Consider the following 20236-nt stretch of genomic DNA (forward strand, 5'->3'; position numbering starts at 1 on the left):
TATTAAAAAAAGGTTTAAGGTATTGCTTTTTCTCCTTCTCTGTCGCAGAACGAAAATCCCCAAAATATTACAGGGGCATACATTTATTCTTGCCCATCCCATCGACGCCTTAGAAGTTTCACTTCAAAAAAGGAATATATAGGTAATATATATAAATTTCATATAATGAACAACAGATAAATTACAAATTAACAGTCACGGACAGGAGGGGTAGGAACACATAGAAAGATGTGCAATGGAGTACTTAAATTCTAAGGTGAAAAAGGGAAGCGAAACATAAACTTTTTCGAAGTAAACCATTAACAAAAATAAATGGAACAGCTCTATATAAGATGCAATAAAGCGCTTGCTTCTTATCCCGCTCTGCAAAAGAGCTGAAGGGAACCTTCATCTACTGGCAATGATCTTTTTTCTTCTAAAACAAGCTTAAAGGAAAATTTTTTAGCACATTATCACTACCGATTGGGTTTAGCCAAATTGGCAAGGATGTGACTGATGATATATGCTTATCTTTAATTGATTTATTTTTCCTCTGGAGGAAATATTTAGATTCAGCATTGTCTGCAATGAGTTGAGAAAATTCGCTTTAAATCCACATATATCTGAAAGTTAATGTTGTTTATGGAAATCAGCTGTTCTGCCCTCTTGATACTACCGGTAGCTGTGTGGACCATAGCAACTCTGACGATGCCGTCCTTGCCGAATATGACTTTTTGAATGCGTTCAATTGTCCTCCTTCAACAACAAGATTCTTCCGACCTTGATGATGGAAGCTTCGAAACGTCATTTTCTCCTTTCTGGGCGAATTGGTCAGGCCTTTCAGCGTTTTCTGAAATTGGACAGAACGGACGTGAAGTAAGAATAGCAGAATATCGTATGCAAGAGCTCTCAATTCATCGAGGAATAAAGGTATGAACTTAAAATCTATTCCACGAAGAAGCTTTCGAAGCTGTATGTGGTTCGCTCAAAAATAGTTCCTTCAACTCGCCTAACTCGCTCTTAGCGCCGACAAAGATTGTCGCATTATCACTCCAGATAGATCGCAGACTGCCTCTGAGGCTGATGAATCTACACAAAGCTGCTAAGAAGGTATCTGTTGTGAGGTTCTGGACAACTTCCAAGTGAACGGCCTTCGTGGAAAAACAACCAAAGACGGCGATGTAGAACTTGTGCGGTGCCTTGTTCTGGGACTCTGGTTTATAATAGAATGGCTCACAATAGTCCACTCCTGTCGTATGAAATTCTGGGTTAAGATGAACTCGATTCGCTGGAAGACTACTCATGACGTGCTCCCAAGTCACAGCCTTCATCTGCATCTGACGCATTTGTTGATGACGGTAGCCACGAACTTTCGACCTCCAATCGGCCAATACTTTTGTCATAATGTGGCAAGCAACGCCTGCGATCCTGCGTGCATGTACTTTTTTATGAAAATACACGATAATTGCCTTGGTGACTGCATGGTCCTTGGAAAGCCATTTTTGATGCCGTTTCGTAGTCCAAGTTTGCATTCTGAAGCCTTCCACCCTTGTGAAGTAATCTACCGGAGCCAAGTATTGGCCTCAGAGAAATCAGCTTGCTCTTCTGTGGACCAGTGCTGCCAGATGTACGTACATATTTATACGCATTGTACGTATTTTTCGGCTCAGGCCGACTATGTACGTATTAAATTAAAGGGATTTTTAGAAGTAACAATTCTCTATTAAATTTTATACTCTAAAGTGCGGTATTTCCATACACCTCAATGATTCGTAAAATAATACAGAACCCTATATATATATATATATATATAAAGAAAAATCGATGAGTTGCATATATGCAACATGCGACTCATCGATTTTTCGAGAGGTCTACTAGAGAGTATTTAATCCTCTCTGATGTACCTATATATATACTGACAGCGTGTCTGTCCTTGTCTTACACATTGAGTATTAGCGGTCATCTTGGGTACGTATTTGTACGTGTTTTCAGAACGCTCTCCCCACTACTTTTCTCGCTCCCTACGTATTTCTTGAACCATGAACCTGGCAGCACTGCTGTGGACACGGCTTGCTCTGGCTAAGAAATCCATACTCCTTGGCTAAGTGAACCTGCTGGATACTCCTCAGAAGAAATACGGTTCCCAAGTAGATTTCCTCAAAGGAAAGACGGCCATTTAAAGGTGAAATTCGAAAAAAAAAAAACGATATAATACGCAAATACACGCTGCAACTTATCAAACAAGTTAGAGAATTTGCAGTTAGTAGAAATGTAACTTAAACGGTCTCAATTAGCGTCACGAAACGACGCTCCCGAAGAGCGTTACTACATCTAGCAGGGACGGCCATTCCGATGAGCCTTACAGAAGAAATGGATGTCCGTTAGGGAATGCTCTAACAATTTCGTAGGGGTAAAGCCTCGCGACACGATATCCGGCAGATTGAGATTGGTTAAAACATGAGATTCCCCGGACTAAGATTGGTTGGATTGGAGGTTGCCGAATCCACGCCAACACAATAGAAGGGTCAGACCAGCAATAAAAGGCGCAATCGAAATCTATGGTTTTCTTGACGTTAACTCAGTTAATAAAAGTGCTGCTGAAAATTCTAATCTTGGAATTGTTAAGGCCTTCAAGAAGGCCACTCTCGACTGGGCGCAGAGCAAATAAATTTTTGTACCTTCATTGTCAAGGGAAGGTTTTTCTAACCCAGCGAGGAGAACTCATTCGAGGGAACGCATTTCACGAACTCCGGCAGTCGTGGAAAAGGCTCAGGCGCTGATTTTGGAGGACCCGGGACAATCGTTGCGGAAATTGGCATCAGTATTGGGTGTCAGCGAGCGAACCATGCGTCGGATTGCAGAGGAGGACTATGACTATGTGGCGGGAAATTCAAATTCAAATTTGTCCGGAGTTAAGCGCCGCACCCTGTATATGCACGCTCTATAAGCTGATATGCTAGCATCGCAGAACGGATGCTTGCGGTCGCGTAACGAGTCGGGGAAGTTTTAAGTTCTGGACAATCGATAACTGAGAGGTCAACTCCCCCCATGACGAAAGAATGGGCTCTGGCAATATGTCATCCCAATCCACATTATCTTTCCATAGAGATTGCAAAGAGATTTTCAATTTCGTAACAATTGAAGTTATTAATTTGAGTGGATCATAAAACTTGCCTTTTGTTGACAAGGCAATTTGGTGACTTGATGACTTGACGATATTTATGAAAAATTGAATAGGAATTAATCAAAAAAAGGATCCCAAACTAGCTCCAATGCCATGGCGATTTCTGATCCATCGTAATCCATCGAAGTCCGTCGGCTATTTAAGATTGCTATGCAGAATGTGGGCGCGACACTAGAGCGGATTAAGTAGACTATAATTGCAGAAAGTTGAAGAGTGGGACGGATGATGGAGACGAAAATGAGTTAGATAATGCTGAGGCGTCCGTGGCCATATGCAATAATGAGTGATGCTTCATGCGACAATATCTCCAATGAGTTGCCTTACATTGCTGCAAAGTATGCCCCTTGCAAAACAGTTAAAGCTTCTATAAATCGAATATTAGGCCTCAAATTTAAAAATATCGAGCTCTTCGGCAAAAAAGGATTTCTATCGTTACAAAACAGACATACCGTAGGAGTTGAGTTCGTAGCAAAAGTTTGAATTGCATTTAAGCTGTATCTATGCAAGTTTTTCCCACCTGTTGGCCCGGTGTTTGAATTATCAAACCTTGATCCAGGTTTTCCATCATCCTGAACCTCTTATCCAAAAACGACTCCATAGCAATCCATGTTGTCCGCGCCAAGACGGGACACTTCTTTATGGCAGTGTAACAAATAACAGACCAGAGAGCAGTTCTCTCCAGATGATCTCTCATCTCGCTCTCTTGGTCTGCTAATTGTCTCCACACCGCTCTGCCGCCCTCTCCTGGATTTACATCCAGTTAGTGTAAAAACTGACCTACTGCAATAAAGTGCATATTTCCGAATTCGACCACCGTCTTTTATTTCCGCGACGCGAAAAAATATTCATTTTCCGTTTCGAGTGATAAAATCCAGAAGGAAGTCCACCCCCACTCAACACATGTAGATAGCTCAGCAATAAGCAAGTCCTCTTCCCATTTTTCAATCGTCTTCTGATCCTGATTGTGAACGACGATGTGAATCAGGAATATATCCAAAATTAGTTCTTTAGTGGCCAGGGCTCGAAATGCTCGAAGTTTAGAACTCATATAATCGCTGAGCTCCCGAAGACTCTTGGCAGATCCCTTCTCAACAGGCTTCAAACCAAATATTGAATATACGTCTGCCTGAAAATGTAAAACTTTATTTTCAAATCGATTTATCAGTTAATTCAAAGCCTTTTTATAATTTTCATTTGACGGTTCGAGCGAGCGTATGGTCTCCAGAGCCACGCCACCCAAACTAGATCGTAAATATTATATAATACTAAAGTTTTTCAACTCCACTAAGCGCGTCTTCATTGACAATGACCATACAAAAGTTGCAAGAAAGTCTGGCCAATCGGAGTGGGATTCATGAAAACGATGGCTATCGTAATAATCAAACACACGAATAGGGTTTATTAAAAGTATGTATTCATTTGCGAGCTGCAATTTTTATCGAATTGTTATGTGAAAACAACAGACCAGTTCCTGCCGTGGGTTATACGAAGGAGAATATCTAAGCGGAGATCAGTCCCTCGCAAACTGTGGACACTTTTTTGGGCGCCACTCAAATCACTCAAATGCCGGATGATGATGGGGAATGTTTGCAGCATAAACTCTTTTGTAAACATCAATGTTATTGATCATGGCTTAAAGGAGTTTCGAGTTATATTTAATCATCATATGCAATTTAATAGAGGTCTTACGGCGCTAATGCACAAAAAACCACAAAGGTAGACAAAATAATCTTATTTTGCGTTCTCTTTTGTTAGAAAGAGGGGTATTGAAAATTTGTGAGGTCATCACCCCACTCAAAACTGTTTCTCCGGGCCTAGCTATACTTATACCCGTATACGTGTAGATGCTGACAGTCTGCTCTGAACATACTCCCCGCGTTGGAACAGGTACGGTTCCAACTTTGTGGGAATCGATGGGCAGAACGGCTAATTTGGCGACGGTTTTCTTAATGATACCTGTAGCTGTACGAGCCAGCGTTGCCAGTTTAGCTTGTTTATAAGCTAGATTTTTAATAAAATAAGCTAGAATAAGCTAAAATTTTCCAGTTTTAAATGCTATTTTGATGTTATGTTATGTAAAATCTGCGGTTATACACTTTGAAACTGGAAAATTTTAGCTTATTCTAGCTTATTTTATTAAAAATCTAGCTTATAAACAAGCTAAACTGGCAACGCTGGTACGAGCCATAGTTTCTCAAACGATGCCTTACTCACCGGGTATCTCTTCTGGAATGTGACTAAGCTGCCATTTTAAGTGTGGAATGTCGTTATCCAACAACCACACAATGCTTCCAACCCAAATTTTGGAGGATTCGAAACGCCATTTGCTCGTTTCTTGAAGAGGTGAGTTTCTGCATCTGAGTCTTCCCTTGCCATCTGTTAAGGCGGCCTTCCAGGAGATATGTGACGTCCAGCTAAGCTAATCTTTTATAGCTGAAACTTTTTAGAAAAGGCGTCGGCGTTAGCATCTTAAGGCTTTCAGCATTTCTTGAAGCTGGATAGAGTGGACGTGAGTTAGGGATGACAGAAATCTCATATGCAAGACTTTTCAATTTATCAAGCCTATTGATAAATCCGGCGAGGTAAGCTTGCCGGCTCCAAGGGGCTGTTTTAAAGACTTCCATACAAAGGGCATGCAAGAGGATGAGTCTGCGTCATGCAAGATCCTAACCAGGACCTTCTTAAAGTCTTGTACTCCAAAGAATTGTATACTTATGCTTTTTAAGTATTTTTTTATTTAATCAATCTCAATGAAGAAATACTTGATTGTTTGTCTATTTATTGTTGTCATTAGTTTTATACACAAGCGAAATGAATTTGTTAAAATTATCACCTCATAAAAAATTAGTATAATTTTAAACAAGAACAAAAATATTCGTTTCTAATTTTGTTTTTTTGTTTTGTTTTATTTACTCGAAACAACTCCTTGGGTCGCTGGGTCAATCTGGCTCGATTGGATCAAAAAAATGAAGCAGCGGGGCGTCCAACTGAAGGCAGCAGACTTGTGGTGCAGCGACGGCTGGCGGTGGTGAGCTGTGGGGGCGAGAAAAAAATACTCGGCGATCGCGGAAAAGAAAACAGACTTGGAAGGTTCGATGTGGCGCGGACAGGCCGGGCGTTTATTCATTGGTTAACGATTTGGAACCAAATTAAGCTTATCTAAGCTAGGCGCTTGGAGGCGCAGCGGAGACTTCTTGCGCTCGGGGAGTGGAGAGCCTGGACGGCCGAGCGCGACACGCTCAAAGCTCCGGGAGAGGGAGAGTGCGATGTGGGGAGAAGCTCAGGGAGAGGGAGAGCGGGTGAGGCCTGAACAAAGGGTTTTCTCACAGCTGCTACGCAAATATGCTGAGTTGGCCGTCTGAGCGGATGCAAACAGTTCAATGCTGGGTCAGCAATGAATCCGTTGCATGGGCGCGGACTTATTGTCCGGTTAACTAAGTTAACTTGTATGTCAAAGTCGAGACCAAACGTTTAGCGTTCATCCGATTCAATCAGACAAAGCTGCGATCTGATGACTATATACACTTGCGTGATGCTATGTATTTAGATGGTTCAGAATATTGGACGTGTGACGATTCTCCCATCACCTTATATCACTTAACTTCACATTTAAAATTTAAGGCAAAAGAAATTCTTATCAATCATTTTACGAACCCGAAAACGAAAACCTTAGTTGCAGTGCAAAAGATCTAGGAAAAAAAAACGATTTAAGAGTTTACAGATGACCTCAATAGCACAGTTTGAAAGTTCAGTGATACGTTTTGGAGTTATTTGGTCACCGCCGGGGGCCTTTTTCGGTTTTAGCTCCCGGATGATTTGGGTCGAAACGTTGTTAGCGTGGATTCACTTTCAGTTTGGATTTGCTGTAGAAAAAAAGGATTTTCAGCAGGATTCGGCTGGAGATGTGAGGCAAATGTTTCGGTTCTGTCTGTGTCGCTGCGCGCCCAGCCACCTGAAGAATTTCTTATCGGGGAGACGGATTCAACCGGAGAGCTCAGGTTTGGGTGAGCCCTCCACAAGGGATGCTTTGCACTAGTTGTAGAGAGTTTCTTACTATATCTCAGTTGTGCATTTTCGGCATCTTGCTTCAGAACCCGGTTTAGTTTGCGGGTGGCTTCATTTAGACGTTGCTTTGAGCATGGCGATCTGCAGGTTTGCCACGCCCGTCGCAGACGCCTCTTTTCCAGAACGAGCTGTTCAATTTGCAGGTTGGTTTTGAACTTCTTTATTTGCACATCATGTGGTTGTGGTTTTGAGATCCTGACTGCTGTGACGAGTACCTCTTTCAAGGCGGCGCACAGTGGTCCGGATGCTGCCATAAATCCAATTTTTCAATAGTCCTGGATTTAAAAATGTCTAATTCTAATCAATTCTTGAATATTTGAACTATGGTTCCCCAAAGTATTAGCTTGTTTTAATTCCGTTAACATAAAAATAAGTGACAAGTGGTGAAAATCGTGTAAAAATATAATACAATTTTTTTTTTTATTTACGAACATTTATTCGATAAAATTTTTATCAATATGTATTGTTGTATTGATGGGATTCTAATTTAATTAGCAAAAAATTGTTTTTTTTTGAAAATAATTTTTTTCGAATCGAACATTTTTAGCCTTCTATTAGCTTCCAACCAGAGACCATATAGGTAATATTAGTATACATCTGTACTACAATACCCAATTTAAAACTTTTGCGCAAAATTGCGCAAACGCAAATGCGAACATTTTTTCCACACCTGTTGCCGAAATTAAGCACCAGCCTTATCAGCAGCGACAGCGAAAGCGACAAAAACAAAAGTTACTGATTTTATCTTCTCTAGTTCTCCTTTGCGCTCATTCTCTCACGTGTGCTTATGCATATGCAGTAACTTTTATTTGGGCAGTTGTGCTGCTTTATTTTAAGTATACTTTGTACTAGAATATTCTTTTATTCCAATTTATGCGGTGACATTGGGAGGAGGCTAGGGTAAAATCAATTGTTTTTTTTAGTTAAAAAATTGTCTTAAAAATTAAAAAACAAAATTCCAAAATAAGAAGTAACAAAAAAACAAAAATTCAAAAAAAAAAAAAAATTAAAAGAAGCATTTAAAAAAAATTAAAAACAAATTTTTAAAAATTTAAAAAAAAAGTGTAAAACAAGAAAGGAAGCTAGCAAAAAATCATGCTCGTGGGATAAAAAACAGCGATGCTATCAATTTATTTCCATATATAATATATATATTTTTCGATCTCTTCTATGGCAGCTATATGATAGAGCTATCCGATTTTGATCAAATTTAATCTGAAATTCAATAACAGTTGGAAAACGCCATCTTGAAGAATTCAAGTCGATCTGGTGAAAAACAACGGCGTGAGAATTTTTCATTTCATTCCCTCATATGGGAGCTGTCCGATATAGTCGGCCGATCCGGCCCGTTCCGACTTATATACTGCGTGCAATAACTACACATCTTTTGGGAAAGTTTCAGCAAGATAGCTTTAAAACTGAGAGACTAGTTTGAAGAGAAACAGACAGACGGACAGACGTACAGACGTATTCTGATTCTACTCGTGATGCTGATCAAGAATATATATACTTTATGGGGTCTGAGGTGTCTCCTTCACTGCGTTGCAAACATCTGACTGAAATCATAATACCCTTTTGCTCTGCAAGGGTATAAAAAAGGACAGTCAAAATTTACCGTTAACCTCCACGTGGTACTCTCTGGGGTCGTGAAAAATGAGATAATATATTCCCCAGCTAATTACGGAAATTACAACTGCAATACTGGAGCCGCCATTTTGAGTTTTGAAATTTCCACTTCATATTCGAAATAAGCGACCCCCAAAACCCCCGACTACAAATTTTGAACTCTCTACGTTGAGTTTCTGATTTATGACCACTTTTTCCATATAGCCGGACCACTGTGCGGGGGTAGAACAGTCGATGTCCGCTTCGATATTGACCTGGGTGGTTAGCTCAATGTGGGAACTCACATACTTCCTGTATTTTATCCAGTCAGTTCTGTGCGACGTCAGCCTGTAGGGGTGGTTCGTAATTTCTGGGCTTTGAAGAAGGGTTATCAATAATGGAGAGGGGTCTGATGAGAGATCCGGTAGGGCCTTGGCGCTTATTACGTTGGGTGGGATTTGTCACCGCGAAATCAATTGGATCTGGAATCTTTCTGGGATTTGCTGGCCAATATGTGGGGCTACCAGAAGAAACGTAGTCCAACTTATTTTTCACAATTATTAGTGCATTATAGCATTACGAATCGTCGTCGCATGCAGACGTGTATTTATTGTGCTCCGGGAAAAAAGTATTCAATAATATCAAAAAAGTGCAGTGACTGGTTTCGTAAAACAACAACAACGCGAAAAGACGCTTTTAGCGATGAAATCGCTAATGTTTATATTGATTAATTAATTAATTAATATAAATCATAACACTTAAAACTCGAACAATCTCAACCTCGATTGCAATGAGTCTAAACGACGTTCGCATACAACGTCAACGTGAGCAAGACGAGAGACGGCTCTCAGTACAAAGAAACAACGCTTACTTCACTTTCAAAGCAACCGAAAGTAATGCAAGCTCATCACAAACACGGTCAATTACCCCAAACTTGACCAAATTCTTAAACGTAGGGAGCGAGAGACCGCGATCTTGCTCCCCATCGCTACCATCGATGTCTCTGCAGCCAAATAGCGAAGTAACTAGCACCACAACTTCTTTGACAACGTCAACCGTAACAACAACAACAACCGCAACTGTAACGACAGCGCGTTTAACGACGTCATCAGTTAGCAGCGCAGACATTAATACTTCTGCCGCTGCGCTGCCCGAAAAAGAAACCAAAAACAATAACAAGGAAAATATTAAGCCGGCTGTGCAGACTGGTATGGATCGGTACATCCAAATCAAAAGGAAGCTGAGCCCCCTTAACTCTCAACGCAAAATAACCCGTGGCAATGCTAACATAGCTGCAATAGAAACACCCACGAACTCAAACCGTTTTAAAATCTTGGCAGACTATGAGGATGACGCCGAATCTACAGAAGTCGAAAAAATGAAGCCTAAGCCACCGCCAATTAACATACGAGCAAAAAGTCCAACGTTCTTGTCAACAAAATTATAGAGCTTATTGGCAAGGACAACTTCCACATAATACCACTCGTAAAGGGCAATATCCAGGAAACAAAAGTTCAAACGAAGTCTGAAGATAACTACAGAGTATTATCGAAATACCTCACCGACAAAAAAAAGAACTTTTACACGTATCAGCTAAAAAGCAGCAAGGGCCTGCAAGTCGTACTTAAGGGCATAGAGCCCGAAGTATCGCCTGCAGAGATAACAAAGGCGGTACAAGAGAAGGGATTTAGCGCCAAGACAGTCTTCAATATCCTTAACAGGGATAGAAAGCCACAGCCACTCTTTAAGGTTGAGCTCGAGCCACAAATTAAGCCCCTAAAGAAATACGAAGTGCACCTATATACAATCTTCAGTTCCTGCTGCACCGCAGAATTACAGTTGAGGAGCCGCACAAACGCAATGGCCCGGTACAATGTGCGAACTGCCAAGAATATAGCCATACAAGGTCTTACTGTAAACTGCGCCCGGTGTGTGTAGTTTGTGGTGAGCTTCATGACTCCGCACACTGTCCAGCGAGCAAAGATGACCAGAACTCGAAAAAGTGCGGCAACTGCGGTGGAAATCACAATGCTAACTATAGAGGTTGCCCAGTTTATAAGGAGCTGAAAAGTCGCATCCACCAGAGGGGATCTACTGCCCGCACCCAAAATAATCAGTTCATAGCCTCCAGGTCAAACCCTGAAGTCTTCTTCTCGACTGCAGCCAGATCCTCACTAGGACCCATAAACTCTGCCAAAAATGTCACATACGCAAGCGCTTTAAAATCAGGACTGGCTACCCCAGCCCCAAAAATCTCACTGCCGCAATCAGCACACCAAGAACCGAACACGGCTCAGCAGCATCAACCGCCGGAGCAGCCAAAAAGTAACTTTGAATCTTTGATATGCAGTCTACAACAAAGCCTTACGGAGTTTATGTCGTTTATGCGCACAACTATGCAAGATCTAATGCAAAACCAAAATCTACTTATACAAATGCTGGTTTCACAACAATCCAAATAATGACTTTCCTACGAATATCTACGTGGAACGCTAACGGCGTTTCGCAGCACAAACTCGAGTTAGCGCAATTCCTTCTAGACAATCAAATCGACGTAATGCTGCTTTCAGAAACACATCTTACAAACAAATACAATTTCCAACTACGAGGATATACATTCTATGGAACAATTCATTCAGATGGTAAAGCACACGGCGGGACTGGAATTTTAATCAGAAGCCGTATTAAGCACCATTACCATACGAAATTTGTTAAAAACTACCTACAGGCCACATCAATAAATATACACCTAAATACTGGCAAGCAACTAACTCTAGCCGCCGTATACTGCCCCCCACGCTTCACCATAGCCGAAGATGAGTTTATGCAGTTTTTCAACTCACTCGGAGACCACTTCATAGCAGCAGGAGACTACAATGCCAAGCACACACACTGGGGATCTCGTCTCGTGGCCCCAAAAGGAAAGCAGCTCTATAATGCAATTATCAAAGCTAACAACAAGCTAGACTATGTTTCTTCTGGCATTCCAACATACTGGCCGGCAGACCCAAAGAAACTTCCCGATTTAATAGACTTTGCGATTACCAAAAACATTCCTAAAAATATGATAAGCGCCGAATGCCTTTCGGATCTTTCATCTGACCACTCGCCTGTCCTCTTTACTCTACTCCGACACCCAGGAACATGGGATCACTCATCAAAACTGACCTCACATAAAACCAATTGGGTTAAGTACAGGAAGTATATCGGCTCACACATTAAGCTGAGTCCTCACCTCAGCGACGAAGCCATCGTAGACAGTTTTGTTAATCAACTGGAGTCTGTACTCGTCTCTGCAGCTCGAGTTTCAACACCTCAAACTACAAACACACAATACATTCAAAAGAAGACAAATCTACAAATCGAACAGCTCGTCCTTGAAAAGCGAAGCTTACGTCGAGAATGGCAATGTCACAGATCGCCATCTGCTTAGCAACGCTTAAAACATGCCTCACGTCAACTTGATCAAGCTCTACAGCAAGAAGAAACGTATGTCCACCGCCGCTACATAGAGCAATTGTAAACTAACAGTACAAAACACTCACTATGGAGAGCTCACCCAACTATGAGCTCACCGAAAGAAACCGTGATGCCAATTAGAAATTCCACAGGCGGGTGGGCGCGCAGCGATGCCAAACACCTCAAAAATGTCTTCCAACCAAATCCTGCCACCAATGCGTTTACTTTGCCGACTCTATCATATGAACCCCAGCCTCAACACGAGCCAATCGAGTTTCGCCCAAACGAAATCGTTAACATCATCAAAAGACAACTGAATCCGAAAAAATCCCCGGGCTGCGACCTCATAACTCCCAAAATGATCATTGAGCTCCCATACTGCGCCGTTTGCACTCTCACCCAGCTATTTAATGCCATCGCAAAACTTGGCCACTTTCCAGTGAGATGGAAAAAGTCAATTATAATAATGATAGCAAAACCGGGGAAAGACCACACTATCCCCACGTCGTATAGACCTATAAGCCTACTATCTTGCCTATCCAAACTCTTTGAAAAATGCCTAATGACTCGGATAAACACATACCTGAGAATCCAGGAAGGAATCCCGTCACACCAATTTGGGTTTCGTGAAAAGCATGGAACAATTGAGCAGGTCAACCGGATAACATCCGAAATTCGGAACGCGTTCGAAAAACGGGAGTACTGTACTGCCATATTTTTAGATGTCTCTCAAGCATTTGATAGAGTCTGGCTAGAAGGTCTAATGTACAAGATCAAGACAATGCTCCCCTACAGCACCCACAAGATTTTAGAGTCTTACCTTTACGACAGAAAATTTGTCGTGAGGTGCAACACTGCTATATCTGACGATTACACCGTTGGAGCTGGAGTTTCTCAAGGTAGCGTGCTAGGACCAATTTTATATGTCCTGTACACAGCAGCCATCCCGACAAGCACACGTCTAACTACATCTACGTTTGCCGATGACACAGCTATTCTTAGCCGCTCAAAATGCCCGATTCAAGCAACTGCGCAGCTAGCCCTTCATATGGTCGATGTTGAAAAATGGCTGTCAGATTGGCGAATTAATGTGAACGAACTAAAATGCAAGCACGTTACGTTCACTCTGAACAGGCAAAACTGCCCGCCGATTACATTAAACAAGACCTACTCCCACAAGCAAACGAAGTAACATACCTAGGAGTACATCTCGACAGAAGACTCACATGGCGCCGGCACATTGAAGCCAAAAGAACACACCTTAAGCTAAAAGCCAGCAGCCTTCATTGGCTTATCAACGCTCGGTCATCTCTTAGCCTTGAATATAAAGTCCTGATGTACAACTCGGTCCTAAAACCTATATGGATGTACGGCTCCCAGTTATGGGGGAACGCCAGCAATAGCAACATTGACATAATTTAAAGAGTTCAGTCGAAGATCTTGAGAACAATCACCGGGGCACCGTGGTTCGTTCGCAACGAAAACATACACCGCGACTTAAACATTCTACCAGTCAAATAAGTGATCGCTGAACAGAAGGTAAAGTACTTAACCAAGCTATCGGTGCACCCTAACCACCTGGCGAGAGGTCTAACAAAGTTGAGCAACCAATCACGCCTTCGTCGCAATTATTTACCCACCCAGCGACCGACCTGAGGGACGCGCAACCAGAATGCAGTCTGAGTATACTGTTAGTTACATTTTAATGTTAAGATTCGCCAACTTATTGTTAGTCTCAAAATTAAGAGTAGATTCAATAAATAAAAGCAAAGCTATAAAAAAAAAAAATAAAAAAATAAAGTTGCCTTCCCTTGGGAGTAACGAGGCGTGATCCCCAGTGCGTATGCATGGCGTTGCAGCTATGAAGCGATCCCCAAGTGAATTGTAGAAATCTATGAATTGACCTTCAGAGATTGTAAGGCGAGGTGGGCAGTAGACAGCGGCGATGCAAAGGTCGTCGTTTCCTGACTGCACTTTTATGGACGTGGCTTGCAAGTAATTTGTTGCAAACCTAAAATGCCGGTGCCGCCGTGGCTTTGCCATCGGGATGATCTGTGCGGTAGAAGATATAACCCCGTATATGGAAGTTATATCTGCTTATGAGGTGCGTTGCAACCAGCATCATGGCGTCGATGTGATTTACATTCAGGAAATGTGTTATTTCAAGTTTATGCCGTGAAATGCCTTTGGCATTCAACATGGATATGGATAGATTGGTCATTGATTATTTGAACTGAAGACTGACCGAAGTGCGCAGTATGTCCTGGTGTGCCCAAACTTTTGACAATTTGTGCATTGCACTGGGCCGTTCCGTTTGTGTGGTTCTTCCACTGTGATCCTCCGGTGCAGTAAGAACTGTAGCTTGTAGATCGGGTGCACTTCATTTTTCTTTAGTGTTTTGCCATCTGGCTCGAGCTCGACCTTAAAGAGTGGTTGCGGCTTTTTATTTTTGTTGATAATGTTGCTAACATTCTTAGCAGAGAATCCCTTGTCTTTAAGGGCTTCTAGTATCTCAGAGGGGGCGACGTCGGGTTCGATTCCTTTTAGTACTACTTGTAGCCCTTTATTGCTTTTAGTTGGTAGGTGTAAAGTTATTTTTTTTCCCTCCAGGTAATTCGATACAGCTCGGAATTGTTATGTATATTTGGTTTGAACTTTAATTTCGTGGATGTTCCCTTCAATAAGCGGAACAACATGAAAATTTTCATCCCCGACCAGCGCAACAATTTTGTTGACTAGGGCGTTTGAGCTTTTTTCATTAATATAAATAGGTGGGGGCTTTAGTTTCATTTGGGTCACCTGCTCCGGCTTAGCTTGGCTCTCACCATCTGCTATGAGGGAAAATCTGTTGCCGTTGTTGGAAATCCAGGTTTTTCCTTTGGTTTGGTTTGTACGATTAATTTTTGGTTTGTTACCAACCGTGTTTTGCGGACTAAGCTTACGCTTTATCTGGATGCAGCGATCCATACAGATCTGTACGGCCGGAACCGCTTGTTGTAGTTGTCGAAATATAAAGAAAATACAGTTTCGATGATATTTCGTTTTTCAAAATATATCAAATCGATCAAATATTTATCACCCAAAAAATATCGAGATATACGAATGCTTGATATTTTTTTTTACTAACCAACATTCAACATCAAAATAAATTGTTTTGTGGTTTAAAGAACACTTGTTGTGTGACGTGAAGGTCAGAATGGGGCCTCTGGTGCAACAAGCCACATACATTGTATTTAATTGCTGAGGCAACCCTATCTGATAGCACTACCGTGGAGGTTTCAGCTTAAATAACCCTAGCAAAGTCTCTGTTTGAGAAATCCATAATGATATTCCTGTTTTTTATGTTTGATGAGTTGCCGTTTTAACAATTCTACTGCAAATGCTACAAGTTACCTTGTAATTTTTGATTTCAAAAAAATAATTCCATTCTGCGCTCATCTTCTTTGTTTCCGGTTGTTCAGATCAGAGTAACCAATTAGGAAAAATAAAATATATACCTACATATATATAACATAAAATATAAAAAAGAGAGATTTGATATTTTTTTATTATATATAGTTTTCAAAACCATGCTTGAGTCGAGTTTACCGTTTCAGACAGAGCAGGTATATGTTAGTCGCTTTGTTTGGCGTGTACACTGGAACGTCAATTGAGAAGTCAAATGTTACTTACACAAAGTTAATATTGCAATTCACAAATTTGTTAATAACCATATATAATATAATATTGTTCCCTGCACCAAATAATTTTTTTTCAGCCCAAACATACACAACACAAGAAATTACACACAAAACTCTCGTTGCTTTATGACAGTGCAAACCACAATATGCCGGGCGATATTCTTGGCTGGGCAAATACGCGCATACGAGTTCCACTTTGTTGTACTCATCGTAGTATAAACATTTTAAGTTTATACCAAAAAAAAGGTGCAAAAAGGTCACTTTCCGCCAACTGATTTCAAAGTTTTATAAAAAAAAACGCGTTCTATTTTATACCAATAAGTTTAATCTACATGGTCTTTAAAAATTTTAGTTTGACAACTTTTGCCATAGAATATGCTCCAAACAGATATGTTTGTATATTTAGTTGTATTTGTTTATTAGTGCAAATAATCTACGTCGGCCACAACCAAAGATAAACCGAAATTACTGCTAAAAATAATTAAAGATCCGAATTTTTTCCAAAAATCATTTGTTTGCTTGGCTTTGGCTTGCAAGTCACGCTCTTTTGATTGGTTTTTACCTTTTTAATTAAGATCTTTATTTAAATTTTTTTACACTTTACACTTCCCTTATGCGTTTTATTAATGAACAACTATTATTTTAACAGCGGGGAATATTGTATAGACTTACAATTTGTAAAAAATGGCATTCCTTACAGATTTATATTTGGATTTTAAGCTTATTGCTATATTCCTTCCACAGACAATGGGTCCTTTAAATTCTGATTCATTAGTCTCCATCTGTAAAGTCTGTTTTAAACATCATTTAATATAAATAATAAAATCTATTCATACCAAAATAAGTTTTATTATAGATGCATAATCTTTGAGTTCAGGATCGATATCCAAAATTTCATCGTTTAGGACAAAATGTTCTTTCAAATAGTAGATCGCCGAAGCATCATCGCTTTTCAACATTCCGCTAAATTGATTTTCAATTTTATTTGCAGATTTAAAAAAAAACAGCTTTTCGTTTAAAAAGTAACATTTTAAATATTTTTGTTTTAGGAGCCTTGTGTTGTGGAATAAATCTGCTAGTCTGGGCAAAGTAAAACTTTTTAGCCTGACGTTCTGCATAATCATAGGCCTACAAATTTCCTTAGAAAGTGTGGGGCGATTGCTAGCAGCTTGAAATCGTTGACTAAAGACAGCACTAAAAATAGACTTGTTTTTTTCCACTGATATGGGATGAAGTACAGCTCTTATTTGGCTATGAATTTCAATGAAACCCACTAGCCGAAAATTTAAAATAGGCAGACGTTCGTTCATTAATTTTCTTATTACCAAAATCGCTCGAAATTCTTCGGTGATCAACACATTTGTTGGCAACAGGTACACAAAGAGATGATTTTCATAGAATGTAAATAGCTTCCAATATGTACAGCGCAATAAGAGCCGTTTGTCGACAATTACAAAGTTAAGTACAGCACATATGCAACCTGGAAAAAAGTCTATTTTTTGATCGGGCTGCAGCAACACAGCACCACTGCTCCAGCTAGGTAGGTGGCTATGGAATTCTAGTGAGGTCTTAATACCCGCACCGTATCTGTAGCTGTTTTCACTCAATGAAATCAGCTGCTTATCCTCACATTCGTGGTGCACGTTTTGTAGAAGCTTAGCTGGCAGCTGTTTGTAGATTTGCAAGGCTTGGGAGTTGCGCCGCAAACGCTTAATGACTGCAGGTGATACGTTTGACAACTGACCAGCTGTGTTTTTTTTGGAAACTGGAAAGGTGATGCGGTAAAAAATGTTGTTTGCGCTTAGACAAAGTAGCTCTTCTCTGTGCTCTAGCCAAATGCAGCTCTGAATGCCCGGTATTGGCTTTCTTAAGGTATGGACAAAACACTCGTCAAGCTCTTTGTTGTACTTAAACTTCAGTCGCACTATGTGAGTGCCGTCCGTATAGTAAAAGTTGCCGAAATTCGTGACATCATAGTCCAGCCATTCCGACCCCGTGTAATGAATCTGGCGCTGTTTAATTGCCAGAAGAGAAGACACATACCACAATTCCACACTTCCATTGCTAAGGAAAACCAAGCAAAGGTTCTCATCTGGCAGGAGTCGAATTAATCTTACATGAGCTGCGCACATGCATAAAAGCTCGATGTGGTAGTCTTCACCCGAACTTTTTGATCCATGTTTAAAACTAGATGACAAAGAAAACACATGCCCTCCTATGCTAAAGATGTGGACATAATGCTGTGTAACCCTGTTGGCCCCGAAAAGGCTCTGAGCAAACATTTGTTCCTTTGCAGATAGTAAGGTGGTGAGCGTGTACGCATCATTCTGCCAATTACCCTGAAATATATTTTGTTCGTCGCAAGAAATATCAAATGTGTGCCGCAATGTGCTCTTGGCCTGTTTTAAATCTGGGAGGTCCAGATACGTCTGTAAAAACAGACGTTGCTTCTCCTCTCGAATCACGCTAAATCCTTCATCAGTAGTCGCTAAACAGCGTACTCCGCTAAGCCACGTAATTAAATGCAGGGCCTTGAAAGAGCCATAACAGTAGACCTCCCCATCCGACATAAGTACTAAAGTGTTGTACTTTAAAGTATGGACGCTCCTAAGATAGCTTATTCCTCTCTTAGGGAGTGGGATTCGCACAGCAGTCATTTTTACCCAAAGGCTATCTTTCTGTTTCTTTACACAAAAGTTTTGCAAATAATTCTCATTCCATGTGATAAAAACTGTCTTTTTGTGATGGTTCGCTGCCAAAACAAGTCCACATGAATGCAAAAGGTAGTCATCCTTAATAAGCCAATGTTTATGACAGAAACCGTCGTCCTGGTAAAAGGGTCCCATTGCCAAAGTTCGATTTTGATGGAAGCACACGAACTAGATCTGGAACAAGCATCAAAGTTTTATCAATACACAAGAATTCCAAAACTAAAAACTTCCATGTTTACATTTTATTTTATTTTTGTTTTTGTCTGTGTTTTCCATGGACAAGTATCGATAGTTTGCATAGCACGGCAACGAGTTGTATACAACGTGTAATACAGCCTTTCCACATACCGACATCAAAAAGTTGATGCGTAGAAAGCAAAGAAAAACCGAGTTTTTTAAAATACCCCGAAATAACTAACCCATCACCATTCTCTCAATTAGCTTGGTTCGATAAATTAAATTATTAAACAAATTAAATTATTGCGAAGTTTTCCGAGATAGAAAACAACAACGCGTGGAATATACTAATGTGGGATATACTAACTGGGACTAGGGTTTCAATAATGAAGTCCAAAATAGCAGGATATGCTTCATAAAATTGGCAAAACAAGTCTCGCTTGGTTAAAATAAAATGAAACCAGCAGAAGTCTTCAAATGGAAAAGTATTTGTATTTGTATTCAAAAAATTCGATTTCTAAGCCGCTGCGAGAGTTTACGGTATTTTCTTTGTCTATCCGAGTACAGGACCACGGCATCTCCGAAATGTGTGGATCATAGCTGGCGTTCTAGGAACAAAGAAGTAAGATTGACGAGATACGAACGGTGGATAGAGGAGGTGAGGTAAAAAACTCCTCACCATCGGAAATCGTTAACCACCCTTTAGCCCATTAAGACTATTTTCCCTTCTGTTAAATTTTTGGCTCGGAATTTACTTGTACCCATTCTGTAAGATTAAAGCCTTGCCTTGAGTCCTGAGGAACAACTATACAGCTCATTTGAGATATATTGTTCTGACCTTTGTTTTATCTATCTAAATGCTGCGATAAAAAACGTCGTCCACGAAATGTTTCCCCCAACCTATGGATTTGCCTCCTTTTCTCTTATGGCTGGCGCTTGTAATTTTTGTCGATATGACTACTAGGCGATTATTGTTTGTTGGTGCCTGTACATACATATGTATATATATGTATTACCGAAACGCAGCGAGGAATAGGAAGTTTATAAACATGTGACATTTTTTAAAGTTTTTTCTGTAGGATGTATGCGCTTGCGTTTAATAATAATAAATCAAAATTCAAAATATTTAAAAACAAAACATGGTTTATGATCGCGGATTAAATATGTCACAAGCATCAACGTAATAGCTTAGTTACACTGTATCCTGTTACCTATCGAGTTAGCCATTAGCCCCGTACTCCAAAAAAGCGTTACAGTACATTAACTCTATTGTTTCTCTATTATTTCAGGTTTTTTTTGTACACAATCAATCAAAGTTCTCTTCCTCTTAGATAAATTAACATAAATACGGACTTAACTTATAATATTTTGTTGGG

At 40.4% G+C, this 20236-nt stretch overlaps 1 protein-coding gene across 2 annotated transcripts; it reads right to left on the bottom strand.

Annotated features, from left to right (window-relative positions):
• Positions 1-804: 804 nt before the first annotated feature.
• Positions 805-18974, bottom strand: LOC108095676. Of its 2 annotated transcripts, XM_043208605.1 has the most exons (4): positions 18923-18974; positions 16809-18857; positions 16645-16754; positions 805-829 (listed from the first exon to the last, which is right to left on the bottom strand). In XM_043208605.1, exons 2-4 carry the CDS (start codon positions 18816-18818, stop codon positions 820-822), a joined length of 2130 nt encoding a protein of 709 aa, XP_043064540.1. In that variant the 5' UTR covers positions 18819-18857; positions 18923-18974; the 3' UTR covers positions 805-819. The 2 variants fall into 2 exon arrangements, with proteins under 2 accessions (XP_043064540.1, XP_043064539.1); XM_043208604.1 differs by lacking the exon at positions 18923-18974 and having other exon boundaries at positions 16809-18916.
• Between the last annotated feature and the right edge of the window lie 1262 nt (positions 18975-20236).

The sequence above is a fragment of the Drosophila ficusphila genome, unplaced genomic scaffold (assembly GCF_018152265.1).
Source record: "Drosophila ficusphila isolate 14025-0441.05 unplaced genomic scaffold, ASM1815226v1 contig_580, whole genome shotgun sequence".
Classification (NCBI taxonomy): domain Eukaryota; kingdom Metazoa; phylum Arthropoda; class Insecta; order Diptera; family Drosophilidae; genus Drosophila; species Drosophila ficusphila.

What these genes read in the sequence shown, in the direction of transcription:
- LOC108095676 (XM_043208605.1), bottom strand. Translation starts at nt 18,818, where the DNA reads ATGGGACCCTTTTACCAGGACGACGGTTTCTGTCATAAACATTGGCTT. An exon ending in CTATAATAAAACTTATTTTG is followed by an intron (nt 16,755 to 16,808) that starts GTATGAATAGAT and finishes CAGACTTTACAG; the next exon opens with ATGGAGACTAATGAATCAGA.